The sequence below is a fragment of the Aethalodelphis obliquidens genome, unplaced genomic scaffold, assembly GCF_003676395.1.
Source record: "Aethalodelphis obliquidens isolate GAN/ISIS:26980383/991018 unplaced genomic scaffold, ASM367639v1 scaffold2, whole genome shotgun sequence".
Taxonomy (NCBI): Eukaryota; Metazoa; Chordata; class Mammalia; order Artiodactyla; family Delphinidae; genus Aethalodelphis; species Aethalodelphis obliquidens.
In genome coordinates this window covers 15087753-15106142 of record NW_020837946.1, presented here as the reverse complement: position 1 = coordinate 15106142, position 18390 = coordinate 15087753, and the positions used below count along the sequence as shown (strand labels likewise).

Genomic DNA, 18390 nt, shown 5'->3' with positions numbered 1-18390 from the left:
ATAATCCTTGGAAAACTCCTATTTTCAAACCAAGTATCTTTTAATGGTATTTTAAAATTCTCTTCTTAGATAACAAAGGTAATCACTGTCATTTATTGAATGCTTTTGAGGCAGTACTTATTCATTTTACTTACATTATTTTATTAAATCTTTACAACAAACCTCCAAGGTAGGAATTATAATTTTACCCACAAAAAAGTGAAGACATAGAGAGGCCAGGTAAATTCCTCAAGGTGGAGAGTGACAGAACCAGGATGTAAAACTGGATCTGTCCAAGGCCAAAGCCAGTATTTCTTCCATGGGCTTCTCTCCCCCATAGGTACACCGCACCCTGTTAGTAAACATCAAGTCTTATTTTCATTATTAGGTCACCCTCAACCTCAACTATCATATCAGTGTGTATTCAGTTCAATTCAGTAAGTCATTCTGAAACTGATATCTGGACTTGGAATGGACCTACGAGAACATGCAGTAGAATTGCATTTTCCAGAGCTCAGGTTTCCAGACTCCCAACCCAGAGTTCTTTTCTGGATCCCACAAAGGAGATGACACAGACCCCGCTTAAGCTTACACTCTAGTCGGAGAGCAAGACTTACAGAAGACAACTTCACCTTGGTTGTCAAAGCAAATTGTACAAATACAGCAGAACATCAAATGGAATGCCATCAACAGTAAGAGGAACCCCGAGTGCGCTCTGTTTCTGTGATCTCTTTTACTTTTCACAATTCTTGGGAGAAATCATCTTTCGCCTTGCCTCATTGCTCCACATGGAGGAAATCCCATCAGAATGACATGCCTGCATTAGAAGAGAGTTATCTGACTGGTGGATAGCCAGGATCCTACAGACAATGGTGCAAGTTCCTTGGTTGGGTAAAATTAACCTATTTAAAATCTGCAAGGCTACAACCACTGGAGAGTCATCCTCTTCCCTCTCTGCCAGACCAGTACAAGGCAGTGACTCCAGACAAGTTCATCTGCTCAGGTGGCTGGCGCCATACTTCAGATGATGGTGTGGGCACAGATGATTCACCAGCCCTGCCCTTTTGGCCACAGGCTTAAATCCATGTTCTCCAATCTGCTGCCACTTTCATCTCTATCTTTCTCCTGTGTCTTATTTTTCAGTTGCTCCAGAATTCCACAGGGGAAGAAAGAGGTGTTATTATTTACTGATCTCTTAAAACTCCCTAAATATAAAGCACCCACTTTCTTCTTCGTTTAAAACCCAGCAACAATCATGGCTTATTCCTGAGTCAAAGGAACTCAACATAAACCTTCTTTCTAATACTATTTTAGTTTGCATCATAAATGCTCAGCAATGATTTGCCGAGGTTTACCTTTTAAAAACATGTGACTGCTTTTCCTTGGGCTCGTGGCTGTTTATTTGATTGTAGTAGGGGTCGGTGGTGGCCTGTATCACAGCCCCCCACCCCTCTGATCTCAGCCACGGCAGAGGTGGAGTGTTCCTTGTGAGCTCAGACCCTCCCACCTCAGGCAGATGTCCTGTATTGCTCCTTTTTCAACCTCAGAGCCCTCTCCCAACCTGCAAGCAGAGCCTGGAATTGTGGAGAGTCAGTGTTTGCAGGGCCAACCCTCAGGCAATGAAGGAGAGGAGTCCGTGAGTGAATAAATGCTCCAGATGCCTGTCGTTTGCATGGACAATTCTGGGAGGTATTGGGAACACTTCTCAGGAGGTCCCAGTGGAACTGAATGCCTTTTTCCCACAGAAGTGATGGATTATACACCCTCTCATTAGCATTTCCTCTTTCCTCTCTCTGTTCTCTCACTCCTGCTTCCAGGGATTACCTGTCAATTAAACCACCTGCAGTCAAATTCTGGCTCTGCCTTTGGGGAGACCCAACATGGAGCAATGACGTGAAGCAATGACATGAAGCAATGACAAAAGAGGATATAATCTGTCCAGGAGGAGTAGACTCCTCCTCCCTTGTGGTAGATGATCCCCCTCAACCTACCCGACACACAAAACACACACCAACACACACCACCCCATGTGTGTACACACACACTCAGGAATAGGTGTGCACACACACTCACCGAGACATACACAGAGACACACATACACAGACACACACAGTGACACAAACACAGACACATATACACAGAGACACACACACACAGAGACACACAGAAACATACCCAGACACACACACAGAGCAGGCCCCGGTCATTGTCTCAGGTCAGGTTTTGTGTCACTACCTAAGGGTAAAAAGAGAGATCATCTCACCATCAAAACCATGCCTCTGAATGCTGGCCTTCCTTCACAGCCTGGGCTTATCTAGCTATCTTCTTAATTTGTCTTGTTCACTACAACCAAGCAACTTGTTCGAGTGCAAGACAACATCTTACAACACTGAGAAAATGTCAAGGTCTTAGTTGAGCTGAAGTACAATAGAGTTTCAAGTTCCTGTGATGGCTTATCCTTACTTGGAACAGTTAAACTATATATATATATATATATATATATAAGTTTATGTATATTTGCTTTCGTTTGCCCATTTTAGCCAATAGGCCTTTTCTTTTAGATCCTGACTCCTAAGTTTTTCCTAGACCACCTTCGTTCTTTTTTGGGGTTATTGCTATTGAGTTCCCCTTGGGGTTTTTTGGAGGAACGCAGTTTTCTTTCTACTTGGGTTCCAGGACTATTCCTTGAGCTGCAGGATAAAACAATTACTTTGGAAGCAGCTTTCCACACAATCTTTCCTGCTGTCTCACTGTAGCTGCAGCCTAGAATCCTACTCCTTTTGTATCCCCATAGATGTTTTTCCGTATTTGGGGTCCTGTGACAGGTTGGGGTCCCCAGAAGCATACACTGAAAGTACCATACAATACCTTTTGAAGGGAATATTCACTAGATCAACAGCTGGGGTAGGAGTAAGGCACGGCAGCAAAACTAGACAGAGGGAGAAGATGGAGTGCAGCACAGGTGCAACAAGGCCTTATCCCACAAAGAGTCCTGAAACTAGGAAGCCTCTTTGGGGTCCTTCTGAGTTGCGGCAAAAAGCTGGCCTTCAAGATTTGGAAGCATCCTAAGGGTTCATCAAGAGATGAACAGATAAAGAAGATGTGGCATATATATATACATACAGTGTAATACTACCCAGCCCCACAATAGAATGAAATTTTGCCATTTGCAACAACATGGATGGATTTGGAGGGTATCACGCTTAGTGAAATAAGTCAGACAGAGAAAGACAACTACTGTATGTTATCACTTATTTGTAGAATCTAAAAAATAAAACAAACTAGTGAATATAACAAAAAAGAAACAGACACAGATATAGAGAACAAACTAGTAGTTATCGGTGGGGAGAAGGAAGCGGGGAGGGGCAAGATAGGGGTAGAGGATCAAGAGATACAAAGTACTATGTATAAAGTAAATAAACTAGGATATATTGTATAGCACGGGAAATATAGCCATGTGTTATAACTTTAAATGGAGTATAACCTTTAAAATTGTGATTCACTATGCTGTTCACCTGAAACTAATATAATATTGTAAATCAATTATATCTCAATTAAAAAAAAAAGCTTGATTGCCTCCTTGGGGACCAGTCCTTGGATGCTGGCTGCTCAGGGAAGAGATAGTGACCTTGGGCATGGAAGGGTGACTCAGGCCAGGCAATTCCTAAAGAGAACTGACCGCTGAGGGCTGTTGGCTGCCAACATTCCCAGCAGCTGAAGAAATAGATCCTTCAGCACCAAAGGAATGGGGTAGGGATCTGGGAAACACAGTGCAACATCCACAATTCCTCAACCCTTCTCTCCTTATTCCTTCACGAGTCATCCCTCATCCTCTAAGTCCCTGACGCTCAGCTCTGTCTAGAAACCTTCTGGGTGAAAATCAAAGATCTAGCAATGTCTTAAAAAACAACAACAAAAAGCCCTATAAAAATTGTGGCACAAGGTAGTCCAATTTCTTACAAAGGATAAATTGAAACATCAAATCTTTTTTTATTTTTGTAAATGAAGGTTTATGTTTCAAAATATATTTCTGAAAACTAAGACCTTCTTTTCCAGATACGCTAAATTTTGTGAATTCTGTAGGAAATGGAAACTTTCTTTTAAAAATAAACGTTGAAGCAATTTAAAAATAAAGAAGACCTTCCTTTTGAAATGATGCTAAAAGTTAAGCAAGCCCACGGGCACTATGAACCAAACTTCCTAAGAGTTTAACATTTGAAAAGATTGCAATAACAGATGTCCTAGAGTATGTGGTAAGATTCTTCAGTAGTTTAGGGAATACCAAGCAGACGTCTGGTTAGAAATTTACACGTTATTTTCCTGAATTTAAAATACATTCCAAGGTCCTTCAGACATTATAAAATCAAGTGCAAGCCCATTTGGAGGTTCAAACAACTCAATATTAAGTCACTGTTACGACCTGAGCTGTATACTCCCCCAGCCCCCCAAAATAAGATATATTGAAATGCTAATCCCCAGTACTTTGGAGATAGGATCTTTACGGAGGTAATCAAGTTAAAACGAGGTAATTAGGGTGGTCCCTAATCCCATACGACTGGTGTCCTCATAAAATGCAGATCTTTGGACACAGAGACAAGACACACGTAGAGGGAAGACAATGTGAAGACACAGGAAGAAAGCCATCTGCAAGCCAAGGAACGCCTGAGGCACTCAGAAGCCAAGAGAGAGGACACAGAACAGATTCTCCCTCACGGCCTTCAGAGGGAACCAGCCCAGCAGACACCGTGATCTCAGGCTTTGATCTCAGACTTCAAGCCGCCAGAACTGAGACGATGAATTTCTATTGTTTAAGCCTCTCAATGGTGGTACTTTATTACTGTAGCCCCAGGAAGCCTGGGCTTCTGACAGCACCTTCTTCATTCAGATCACACTATCGTCCATGAAGGCAGCAGAAGTTAGGGGGACTTGATCTCTGTTCAATCATTCGGGCAAGTTACTTAATTTTCTGAGCCTATTTTCTCATACGTAAAATAAGAACATTAATAATTCTGACTATATTCTTTTGAGTATTAAGCAAGCTAAAATAGATAAGACCCTTCTTTTCTAGGTGCATATAAATTCAAGGGCACCACGTACAGCCTATTGACCATCTTCCAACGAATGTTTATAAGTCTAGTGGTGGGTAGTCTGACCCTTGTAATTTTTATGCCCCTTAGAGATTCAAGTTCAGCATCACGTCCTCTTGTCCATTAGTGCCCATTGTTAATATTGCTGTTAACTCTTCTTATTAATTTTCAATGATCAAAGCCATAAAGTCTCCTGGAACAAAACAATGAATTATCTGTATGTACTGTGGAAGTCATAAACCAGAAAGACAACCTTAGAGCAAGCACCCAGCCTTTCTTGACATGCCATTGTGAATCAGTCTGGGGACACCATAGACTAATTAGCATTATGAGTCAAGGCCAAGGAGTCACCCAGCCAGAGACCAGCTTCCAGTCTCATTTTAGGCAGAAATGTACACGGGGCTGGGTCTTAGTTCCCCCCAACCAGGGATTGAACCCGCGGCCCCTGCAGTAGGACTGCGGAGTTTTAACCACTGGACGGCCAGGAAAGTCCCTCCATGCAATTTTTAACCAGATAACCACCCTTGGTTTGTAGGGCACAGACTCTTTCAAATAATACCCCAATCTTACAAAACTACGTAGAGATGATCTTTGGACTATTGTTTAGGTTTAACTATCTGAATTATTTTCTTGCATTGATAGAGATAAGTAAATGTTGATTAAATCACAAGATACCATTTCACACTTATTAGGATGGCTATAATAAAAAAAATGTGGGAAATAGCAAGTGTTGGTGAGGATATGGAGATATTGGAACCCTTGTGCCTTGCTGGTAGACATGTACAGGTGCAGTGCTGTGGAAAGCAGTTTGGTAGATTCTCAAAAGAGTTTAACATAGAATTGCTGTATGACCCAATAATTCCACTCCTAGGTATTTTCCCAAAAGAATTGAAAGCAGGGACTCAGACAGATACATGTGCACCCATCTTCACTGCAGCATCATTCACAACAGCCAAAGGGATGGAAACAACCCAAGTGTACATCAACAGATGAGTGGGTAACAAAATGCCGTATAGGCATACAATGGAATATTTGTAGAAAGAAATGAAGTTCTTAATTATTAGAGAAATGCAGATCAAAACTACAATGACGTATCATCTCACACCAGTTAGAATGGGCATCATCAGAAAATCTACAAACAACAAATGCTGGAGAGGGTGTGGAGAAAAGGGAACCCTCTTGCACTGTTGGTGGGAATGTAAATTGATACAGCCACTATGGAGAACAGTATGGAGGTTCCTTAAAAAACTAAAAATGGAATTACCATATGACCCAGCAATCCCACTCCTGGACATATATCCAGAGAAAACCATAATTCAAAAAGACACATGCACCCCAATGTTCATTGCAGCACTATTTACAATAGCCAGGTCATGGAAGCAACCTAAGTGCCCATCGACAGATGAATGGATAAAAAAGTTGTGGTACATATATACAATGGAATATTACTCAGCCATAAAAAAGGAACAAAATTGGGTCATTTGTTGAGATGTGGATGGATCTAGAGACTGTCATACAGAGTGAAGTAAGTCAGAAAGAGAAAAACAAATATCATGTATTAATGCGTATATGTAGAACCTAGAAAAATGGTACAGATGAACCAGTTTTCGGGGTAGAAATTGAGACACAGATGTAGAGAACAAATGTATGGACACCAAGGGTGGAAAGTGGCACAGGGGAGGAAGGTGGTGGTGTGATGAATTGGGAGATTGGGATTGACATATATACACTAATATGTATAAAATGGATAACTAATAAGAACCTTCTGTATAAAAAAATAAAATAAAATTCAAATATTCAAAAAAAAAAAAAGAAATGAAGTTCTGATACATGTTACAGCATGGATAAACCTTGAAAAAGTTATAGTAAGTAAAATAAGCCAGACATAAAAGGAAAAATTGTGACTCCATTTACATGAAATATCGAGAATAGGCAAATTCATAGGCTCAAAAAGTAGAGTAGAGGTTACCAGGGGCAGGGGGTGGGAGATAAAGGGAGTTAACTGCTTAATGGGTACCAGAGTTTCTATCTGGAGTGACAGTGTTAATAGATAGTGGTGATGGTTGCACAACAGTGTACATGTAATTAATGTCACTGAATTATACACTTAAAAATAGCAAATCTTATGTTGTATATGTTATATTTTACTACAATAAAATAAAAAGAGAAAAGGTCGATTACATAACCATTCTATTCTTTTCATGTGAAACCAGGGGCTCTACACACATTGATGATCCTATTTCATCCTCACACAATGTTATGAGGCAAGGATCACTGTCTCCATCTGACAACTAAGAAAACTAAGGCTCAGAGAGGGGCTCGTGGCCAAATAGCTACTACCTGAAGAGCCGGGACTGCACTGAAGTCTGAGGGCTTCCTCGGTGCTAAGTAGATGATAGATAGATTTTTCTACTTATGATCTATCAAGAGGTCCAAACATAAATATCCATTCCTTCTTTACAGTATCAGATCCAGGTTAGTAGTGGAGACAGTCCCTTTGGGCCCCATAAAGAAGCACTTCCTGCCTCTGAAGGGAAATTGAGCAGTTTTCTCAAATCCAGTTGATTATTTGTAAAGATAAGGTTTGCCTTGAAAGCGTCACTGGAATCTTTTATGTATTTGTGATCGCAGTTGTCTGGAAGACAGCCAAGGATCCGGAAGTGAGGAAAAATCACCTATTAACAACCTATAGGAGAGCAGAAATGAAGGAAATGACGTTCAGCTGGCTATGATGTTGACGCTGCAGCCTTTTTGCATATTTTTGCAAAGGCTTCTCTTACCCCAGCTTCCCATCTGCAGCTTTAGCAGAGAGGAGCTGGAGTGGGGAGGGGAAAAAGACAGTTTCTCCGAAGAGAATGAAAGGGGCTTTCCTGGTGGTCCAGCAGTTAATCCCTGGTCAGGGAACTAGATCCCACATGCCACAACTAAAAATCCTGTGTGCTACGACGAAGATCCCACGTGCCCCAACTAAGACCCGGTGCAGGCAAATAAGTAAATAAATATTAAAAAAAAAAAAAGAAAAAAAGAGGATTGCAAATGACTCTGAAGAAGAGAATCTCCCCTTCCTGGTGAGGTGGACATCATCACTGCTCCCTTCCATGTCTGGTCCTTTCATCTTCGTCTCCTTCTTGACTCCTCTTTATCTATTGGAATTTTAGGTGTTGGTGGTGCTCAGGATTCTGTCCTGGCAACTTCTCTTTTCATATTATACCCTCGCCTTCAATGACCCATACACAAACATGGCTTCAGCTACACCTGGTCCCTGATGATATCTGCTTCAGCCATGTTGGCTCTCCTGAAATTGGGACCCTTTTATCCATTACACATCTCCAACTGGATGTCCCTAACTGTATTTATACACTTCCTCTGAAACTTCAGTTTCTGTTGGAATGACAGCATGAAGCAACCAGTCACCCAAACCAGAAACCAGGGAACCCTTCCAGACTCTCTTCTCCTCTCTCTTCTTTTACTTCATGCTCCTTAGTTTTTCTGTCTTATCAACTCTATCTCCTGTATATAGTTCATCCAATCCCTCTTTTCCACCCCACAGTGTTTTTTGTTTTTTTAAAAAATTATTTATTTATTTTTATTTTTTTGGCTGTGTTGGGTCTTCGTTTCTGTGCGAGGGCTTTCTTTAGTTGCAGCAAGCCAGGGCCACTCTTCATCGCGGTGCGCGGGCCTCTCACTATCGCGGCCTCTCTTGTTGTGGAGCGCAGGTTCCAGATGTGCAGGCTCAGTAGTTGTGGCTCATGGGCCTAGTTGCTCCGCGGCATGTGGGATCTTCCCAGACCAGGGCTCGAACCCTTGTCCCTTGCATTGGCAGGCAGATTCTCAACCACTGCGCCACCAGGGAAGCCCTCACAGTGTTTTGTTTGTCTTTATTGGAGTATAACTGCTTTACAATGCTGTGTTAGTTTCTGCTTTATAACAAAGTGAATCAGCTATACATATACATATATCCCCATATCCCCTCCCTCTTGCATCTCCCCCCCACCCTCCCTATCCCACTCCTCTATGTGGTCACAAAGCACCGAGCTGATCTCCATGTGCTATGTGGCTCCTTCCTACTACCTATCTATTTTACATTTGGTAGTGTATATATGTCAAAGCTACTCTCTCACTTCGTCCCAGCTTCCCCTTCCCTGTCCCTGTGTCCTCAAGTCCATTCTCTACTTCTGCGTCTTTATTCCTCTCCTGCCCCTAGGTTCATCAGAACCATTTTTTTTTAAGATTCTATATATATATGTGTTAGCATACGGTATTTGTTTTTCTCTTTCTGACTTACTTCACTCTGTATGACAGACTCTAGGTCCATCGACTTCACTACAAGTAACTCATTTTCGTTTCTTTTTATTGCTTAGTAATATTCCATTGTATATATGTGCCACATCTTCTTTATCCATTTATCTGTCAATGGACACTTAGGTTGCTTCCATGTCCTAGCTATTGTAAATAGTGCTGCAATGAACATTGTGGTATGTGACTGATTTTGAATTATGGTTTTCTCAGGGTATATGCCGAGCAGTGGGATTGCTGGGTCATGTGATAGTTCTATTTTTAGTTTTTTAAGGAACCTCCATACTGTTCTCCATAGTTGCTGTATCAATTTACATTCCCACCAACAGTGCAAGAGGGTTGCCTTTTCTCCACACCCTCCCCAGCATTTATTGTTTGTAGATTTTTTGATGATGGCCATTCTGACTGGTGTGAGGTGATACCTCATGGTAGTTTTGATTTGCATTTCTCTAATGATTAGTGATGTTGAGCAACCTTTCATGTGTTTGTTGGCAATCTGTATATCTTCTTTGGAGAAATGTCTATTTAGATCTTCTGCCCATTTTTGAATTGTGTGGTTTGTTTTTATGATATTGAACTGCATGAGCTGCTTGTCTATTTTGGAGATTAATCCTTGGTCAGTTGCATCATTTGCAAATATTTTCTCCCATTCTGAGGGTTGTCTTTTCATCTTGTTTATGGTTTCATTTGCTGTGCAAAAGCTTTGAAGTTTCATTAGGTCCCATTTGTTTACTTTTGTTTTTATTTCCATTTCTCTAGGAGGTGGGTCAAAAAGGATCTCGCTGTGATTTGTGTCATAGAGTGCTCTGCCTATGTTTTCCTCTAAGAGTTTTATAGTGTCTGGTCTTAAATTTAGGTCTCTAATCCATTTTGAGTTTATTTTTGTGTATGGTGTTAGGGAGTGTTCTAATTTCATTCTTTCACATGTGGCTGTCCAGTTTTCCCAGCACCACTTATTGAAGAGGCTCTCTTTTCTCCACTGTATATTCTTGCCTCCTTTATCAAAGATAAGGTGACCATATGTGCGTGGGTTTATCTCTGAGCTTTCTATCCTGTTCCATTGATCTGTATTTCTGTTTTTGTGCCCAAACCATACTGTCTTGATTACTGAAGATTTGTAGGATGGTCTGAAGTTAAGGAGTCTGATTCCTCCAGCTCCAATTTTCGTTCTCAAGATTGCTTTGGGGATTCGGGGTTTTTTGTGTTTCCATACCAATTGCGCAGTTTTTTTGTTCTAGTTCTGTAAAAAATGCCGTTGGTAGTTTGATAAGGATTGCACTGAATCTGTAGATTGCTTTGGGTAGTATAGTCATTTTCACAATGTTGATTCTCCAGTCCAAGCACATGGTATATCTCTCCATCTGTTTGTATCATCTTTAATTTCTTTCATCAGTGTCTTATAGTTTTCTGCATACAGGTCTTTTGTCTCCTTAGGTAGGTTTATTCCTAGGTATTTTATTCTTTTTGTTGCAATGGTAAATGGGAGTGTTTCCTTAATTTCTCTTTCAAATTTTTCTTCATTAGTGTATAGGAATGCAAGAGATTTCTGGGCATTAATTTTGTATCCTGAAACTTTAACAAATTCATTGATTAGCTCTAGTGGTTTTCTGGTAGCATCTTTAGGATTATCTATGTATAGTATCATGTCATCTGCAAAACAATGACAGCTTTACTTCTTCTTTTACAATTTGGATTCCTTTTATTTCTTTTTCTTCTCTGATTGCCATGGCTAAAACTTCCAAAACTATGTTGAATAATAGTGGTGAGAGTGGGCATCCCTGTCTTCTTCCTGATTTTAGAGGAAATGGTTTCAGTTTCTCACCATTGAGAATGATGTTGGCTGTGCGTTTGTCATATATGGCCTTATTATGTTGAGGTAACTTCTCTCTACGCCTACTTTCTGGAGAGTTTTTTTTAAAATCATAAATGGGTGTTGAATTTTGTTGAAAGCTTTTTCTGCATCTATTGAGATGATCATATGGTTTTTCTCCTTCAGTTGGTTAATATGGTTTATCACATTGATTGATTGCGTATATTGAAGAATCCTTGCATTCCTGGGATAAACCCCATTTGCTCATGGTGTATGATCCTTTGAATGTGCTGTTCGATTCTGTTTGCTAGTATTTTGTTGAGGATTTTTGCATCTATGTTCATCAGTGATATTGGTCTGTAGTTTTCTTTTTTTGTGACATCTTTGTCTGGTTTTGGTATCAGGGTGATGGTGACCTCGTAGAATGAGTTTGGGAGTGTTCCTCCCTCTGCTATATTTTGGAAGAGTTTGAGAAGGATAGGTGTTAGCTCTTCTCTAAATGTTTGATAGAATTCACCTGTGAAGCCATCTGGTCCCAGGTTTTTGTTTGTTGGAAGATTTTTAATCACAGTGTCAATTTCAGTGTTTTTGATTGGTCTGTTTATATTTTCTATTTCTTCCTGATTCAGTCTCGGAAGGTTGTGCTTTTCTAAGAATTTGTCCATTTCTTCCAGGTTGTCCATTTTATTGGCATAGAGTTGCTTGAAGTAATCTCTCATGATCCTTTGTATTTCTGCAGTGTCAGTTATTACTTCTCCTTTTTCATTTCTAATTCTGTTGATTTGAGTCTTCTCCCTTTTTTTCTGATGAGTCTGGCTAGTGGTTTATCAATTTTGTTTATCTTCTCAAAGAACCAGATTTTAGTTTTATTGATCTTTGCTATTGTTTCATTCATTTCTTTTTCATATATTTCTGATCTGATCTTTATGATTTCTTTCGTTCTGCTAATTTTGTTTTTGTTTTTTTTGTTATTCTTTCTCTAATTGCTTTAGGTGTAAGTTGAGGTTGTTTATTTGAGAGGTTTCTTGTTTCTTGAGGTAGGATTGCATTTTATAAACTTCCCTCTTAGAAATGCTTTTCTTGCATCCCATAGGTTTTGGGTCATCATGTTTTCATTGTCATTCGTTTGTAGGTATTTTTTGATTTTCTCTTTGATTTCTTCAGTGATCTCTTGGTTATTTAGTAATGTATTGTTTAGCCTCCATGTGTTTGTGTTTTTTTACAGTTCTTTCCCTATAATTGATATCTAGTCTCATAGTGTTGTGGTTGGAAAATGTACTTGATAAGATTTCAATTTTCTTAAATTTACCGAGGCTTGATTTGTGACCTAAGATATGATCTATTCTGGAGAATGTTCCATGAGCACTTGAGAAGAAAGTGTATTCTGTTGTTTTTGGATGGAATGTCCTATAAATATCAATTAAGCCCATCTTGTTTAATGTGTCTTTGAAGCTTGTGTTTCCTTATTTATTTTCATTTTGGATCACCTGTCCATTGGTGAAATTGGGGTGTTAATGTCCCCTATTATGATTGTGTTACTGTTGATTTCCCCTTTTATGGCTGTTAGCATTTGCCTTATGTACTGTGGTGCTCCTATTTGGGTGCATAAATATTTACAGTTGTTGTATCTTCTTCTTGGATTGATCCCTTGATCATTATGTAGTGTCCTTCTTTGTCTCTTGTTATAGTCTGTATTTTAAAGTCTATTTTATCTGATATGAGAATTGCTACTCCAGCTTTCTTTTGATTTCCATTTGCATGGAATATCTTTTTCCATCCTTTCACTTTCAGTCTGTATGTGTTCCTAGGTCTGCTATGGGTTTCTTGTAGACAGCATATATGTGGGTCTTGTTTTTGTATCCATTCAGTCAATCTATGTCTTTTGGTTGGAGCATTTAATCCATTTACATTTAAGGTAATTATCGACAGTTATGTTCCTGTTACCATTTCTTAATTGTTTTGGGTTTGTTTTTGTAGGTCTATTCCTTCTCTTGTGTTTCCTGCCTAGAGAAGTTCCTTTCACATTTGTTGTAAAGCTGGTTTTGTGGTGCTGAATTCTCTTAGCTTTTGCTTGTCTGTAAAGATTTTAATTTCTCCACCGAAACTGAATGAGAACCGTGCTGGGTAGAGTAATCTTAGTTGTAGTTGTTTCCCTTTCATCACTTTAAATATGTCCTGCCACTCCCTTCTAGCTTGCAGAGTTTCTGCTGATAGATCAGCTGTTAACCTTATGGGGATTCCCTTGTATGTTATTTGTTGCTTTTCCCTTGCTGCTTTTATTTTTTTATTTATTTATTTTTTTAAAATAATAAATGTATTTATTTTTGGCTGTGTTGGGTCTTCATTGCTGTATGCGGACTTTTCTCTAGTTGTGGCAAGCGGGGGCTACTCTTTTTTGTGGTACGCAAGCTTCTCATTGTGGTGGCTTCTCTTGTTGGGGAGCATGGGCTCTAGGCAGGAGGGCTTTAGTAGTTGTGGCATGTGGGCTCAGTAGTTGTGGCTCGTGGGCCCTAGAGCGCAGGCCTAGTAGTTGTGGCACATGGGTTAGTTGCTCCGTGGCATGTGGGATCTTCCTGAACCAGGGCTTGACCCTGTGTCCCCTGCATTGGCAGGCAGATTCTCAACCACTGCGCCACCAGGGAAGCCCTTCCTTGCTGCTTTTAATATTTTTCTTGGTGTTTAATTTTTGATAGTTTGATTAATATGTGTCTTGGTGTGTTTCTCCTTGGATTTATCCTGTATGGGACTCTCTGTGCTTCCCAGACTTGATTGACTATTTCCTTTCTCATGTTAGGGAAGTTCTCAACTATAATCTCTTCAAATATTTTCTCAGTCCCTTTCTTTTTCTCTTCTTCTTCTGGGATCCCTATAATTCGAATGTTGGTGCATTTAATATTGTCCCAGAGGTCTCTGAGACTGTCCTCAATTCTTTTCATTCTTTTTTCTTTATTCTACTCTGTGGTAGTTATTTCCACTATTTTATCTTCCAGGTCACTTATCCATTCTTCTGCCTCAGTTATTCTGCTATTGATTCCTTCTAGAGAATTTTTAATTTCATTTATTGTGTTGTTCATCACTGTTTGCTTGTTCTTTAGTTCTTCTAGGTCCTTGTTAAACATTTCTTGTATTTTCTCCATTCAATTTCCAAGATTTTGGATCATCGTTACTCTCATTACTCTGAATTCTTTTTCAGGTAGACTGCCTATTTCCTCTTCATTTGTTTGGTCTGGTGGGTTTTACCTTGGTCCTTCATCTGCTGCATATTTCTCTGTCTTCTCATTTTGCTTAACTTACTGTGTTTGGGGTCTCCTTTTCGCAGGCTGCAGGTTTGTATTTCCCATTGTTTTTTTGTGTCTGCCCCCAGTGGGTAAGTTTGGTTCAGTGGGCTGTGTGGTCTCTGGTGGTCCAATGTCCTTAACTCGGCTCTTCCACCTCAGGGGCTCAGGCTTGACACCAGGCTACAGCACCAAGACCCTGTCAGCCACACGGCCAGGTATGTAGGGAGTTTCTTGCCTTTTGGGAAGTCTGAGGTTTTCTGCTAGTGTTCAGTAGGTGTTCTGTAGGAGCTGTTCCACATGTGGATGTATTTTTGATGTATTTGTGGGGAGGAAGGTGATCTCCACGTCTTACTCCTCTGCCATCTTGAAGGTCCCCTCCACCCCACAGTATTTTGCTTAATTCCTCCTTGTCAACACCTGCCAGGACCATCCTGTATCTGACTCCCTACCTCCCGTCTCATTCTTCTGCAATCTGCCCTCCAGGGAGTGATTAAACAAACAAACAAAACCATAGTTGGTCATATTTTTCGTCTACCTAAAAGCTTTCAATGGCTAATGCTTGCTTGCAAAATAAATTTCAAACATCCAGACTTGGCATGGCCGACAAGTTCATTTGTGTTCCTTACAGCCTTGTCTCAGGCCACTTTCCTACACACACCCCAAGCTGTAGTTCACCTGGCCTACTTGTAATTCCAAAAATGTGCCATGGTTCACCTTGCCTTTGTGCTCAGGTATATACTGTTTTCTCCACCTAGAACATCCACCCACTCCCTTGTCCTCCACCTCTCTGCATAACCCTTACGTGTTCTTAGGGACTTAGCTAGACTGTCATCTTCTCTTGGAAGCATGTCCTGACTGCCCTGAGCTGACTTGGAGTCTTCTCTTTTATAGTCTTCCCTTATCAGCCTGTCTCAATATTGATTTTCTCATATGGTACCCTTACCAGGCTAATTATCGCAGGCAGGATCTGGGTCCAGCACGTGTGTGATACATAGGAGGGATAAAAGGTATGTTGAATGAATGCTCCCTGCCTGGAAAATTATTCTTTCTCAGCCCAAGTCATAGGGGGTTGATAGATAACTCCTCCCAGCGTTGACAGTAATGCTCTGAGGGCTCCCTGAGACTCCAGGGTTGGAGAGAAAAGACCAGTTGTTTGAGACCTGAAAGTCAGAGCCTGTTAGACAGACATTAGAGATATAAAAAGAACAGTAATGATAATGAAACTGGATTATTTGGTGTGGCTACTTGTCAGGGAAACTGGTAGACATCTCTTGTTGGTGACTTCTGGCAATGTTTTCCCTTTCTTTTTTTCCTTTATTTTTTTTTGAATATTTAAGACAGGTTTATTTCCATAACTTCATTTCCCACTGTAATACATTGCTTCTCCATTTAATATACGAATTTTGTATATATACTGCCTTACTTTGGTCAACTATATAACTATACTTCAGACTGTAGACCTCAGTAGAACCTTAAAAATCTAAACACAAATTCTACCTCTAACCACCAAGACTTTGGGGATTAAAATAACTGACAGGCCATCATTTTTTATTTACATCAGTTCAGTTTATACATGTTTAACTTATTCTAATGACTGTTTCCAATGTGAAAACCAAGTTTAAAATAACTTGATCAACTTGTTTCAAACACAGCTGTTCACATACCATACTCCAGCTCCACCCATGTAAGTAAATCCTGTAACAGAGATAAAACTACTTAGCATAAATTCAGTGAAGTTGAGCCTTTCATAAACAGCATGAAAATATGAGTTGAAGAAAATTTTCCAGCATGCTACTATAAGTAGCTTTTTTTCTGCAGTATTAATACAGTAAAACAAAATATTAAATTTATTTAAAATATAGGTATGAGATTATTCCATTCTGTCCAAACCTATTAAATACCTTCCAAAAGTTTTGTAATTCAGTCCTAGAAATTTTTGGAGCTGAGAGCATTTCCTGTTCAGAAATGTTACCTCTATAAAAGCTCCCAGGAAATTTCAGAAAAATATAATCTTCTAATTTAAAAGTTGATCGAAAAAAAAAAAGTTGATCGATTTGCCAAATGATGCAGCCAGGTTTGCTTCTCTAAAAGCTTCTGGTAAGGTCGGATGTGCATGACAGACTCTAGCTATATCTTCACAGGATGCTCCATATTCCAGTGCAAGAGCAGCTTCATTTATCATTTCACCAGCACCTGGTCCTAGAATATGTGCTCCCAATACTCTGTTTGTTGATTTCTGCCCAAGTATCTTCACCATGCCATCTGTGTCAGCGTTTGTCTTAGCTCTGCTCTTAGCAGCAAATGGGAATTTCCCAAATTTGTACTCAATAACCCTCTTCTTTCAACTGCTCTTCTGATTTGCCAACCCAAGCAACTTCAGGGTGTGTGTAAATCACCGATGGTACACAATTGTAGTCAATGTGCACAGCGCCACCAGCCATCCCTTCAACACAGATAATGCCTTCATCCACTGCTTTGTGAGCCAGCATTGGACCAGCAACCACATTGCCAATTGCATAGATATTTGGAATTTTAGTTTGGAATCTGGTATTTACTGGAATTCTACTTCTAGGATCCAGCTCAATTCCAAGCTCCTCTAGTCCCAAATTCTTAGTAAAGCGTCGTCGGCCAATGCAAACCAGGAGTACATCACAAGTGATAACTTCAGCTTTACCACCAGAAGCAGCTTCAATAGAAACATCAATTTTTCCATCTGACTTCTTAGTAGCACCAGTAACTTTGGTATTCAATTTAAAGAGAGAGATGGAGATCTCTGGTAGAGCTGTGGCTATAAGAATGTTCTTTGTATCAATAACTTGACTGCTGCCATCGGCTTTTGTAGCTGTGACCTGATTTTTCCCAGTTATCTTTCCATACCCATTTACATGAGCAACCTTATTCTATTTGAACAAGTGGGCACTTCCACCTGTTAAAGCTTTTACTGCATTACTCTTCTGCTCCGTCATCTTCTCTAAATTCAAGCGAACTTCAGACATTTCAATTCTTCTAGATGAAAAATCTTTTCCATGGGCCATATGGTAATAATGAGAGTTATTCAATAAAGCCTTAGAAGGAATACAACCAACTTTCAAGCATGTTCCACCGAGTGTTTCATTTTTCTCAACGCAGACTGCCATGAAGCCTAACTGGGCAGCTTTGATAGCAGCAACATATCCTCCAGGACAAGAACCTATCACTGTTAACATCACCATCAATTGGTTGATCTGCATAAGTTCTCAGTGGCACTGCAGAAACTCCTTGCAGACCATGAGATGTTCGATTGAAATGGCCTCTCTTAGCCAAGGAACAGTACACACGACTCCAGCTCTGCATCTTGCCGCTGGACTTTCGTTTCTGCCAAAGCTTTCAAACTCCGCTAAGCGTCTCTGCCGCCTCGCCAAGGTCTCCTCCCTTTCTTTTAATAAGAGTACCTTATTACTACCTATTCCACCAACCCAATCCCTGTGTTATAGGTGGGGCTGATCCCAGGCTCCCACGCCATTGGTCGGCACATGACTTGGGCCTGTCCACTCAGAACATCCCATTCCCTTTCCCTGAGCAATTGGTTTAGAGATAGGTGCGTGACCCGCGCCAGACCAATGACACTAAACACAGGACTTTCTCTGGAGCTAAATAGAGACAGGTTTTTTTTGTTGTTTGGTGGAAATATAAGGTAGATGTATAAGCCTGCAGTGACTGGTTGCCAACTTGGGCTCCATATGGGAAAAGACTTGAGAATGAAGGAGGAGTTGAGAGGCAGAAAACCAAATTGCTGCTGCTGCTGTTTGAGTGCCCAATCCAACTTTGCATTAAGCCAGGCCTGTTTTGTTTTGTTCTTCTGGTTACGTGATAAAATAATTTCCCCTTTTTGAGTAAGGTGATTCAATCTGGGTCTCTGTTGCTTGCAACCAAAAGATGTTTATTAGTACAGAAATCAGGG

At 40.2% G+C, this 18390-nt stretch overlaps 1 protein-coding gene across 1 annotated transcript; it reads right to left on the bottom strand.

The window, feature by feature from the left end:
* Positions 1-16464: 16464 nt before the first annotated feature.
* Positions 16465-17811, bottom strand: LOC113625279 (dihydrolipoyl dehydrogenase, mitochondrial-like). Its single transcript, XM_027115720.1, is given in 3 exon segments — positions 16465-16643; positions 16783-17650; positions 17652-17811. Coding segments are annotated over 3 exon segments (1179 nt in total). The 5' UTR covers positions 17784-17811.
* Between the last annotated feature and the right edge of the window lie 579 nt (positions 17812-18390).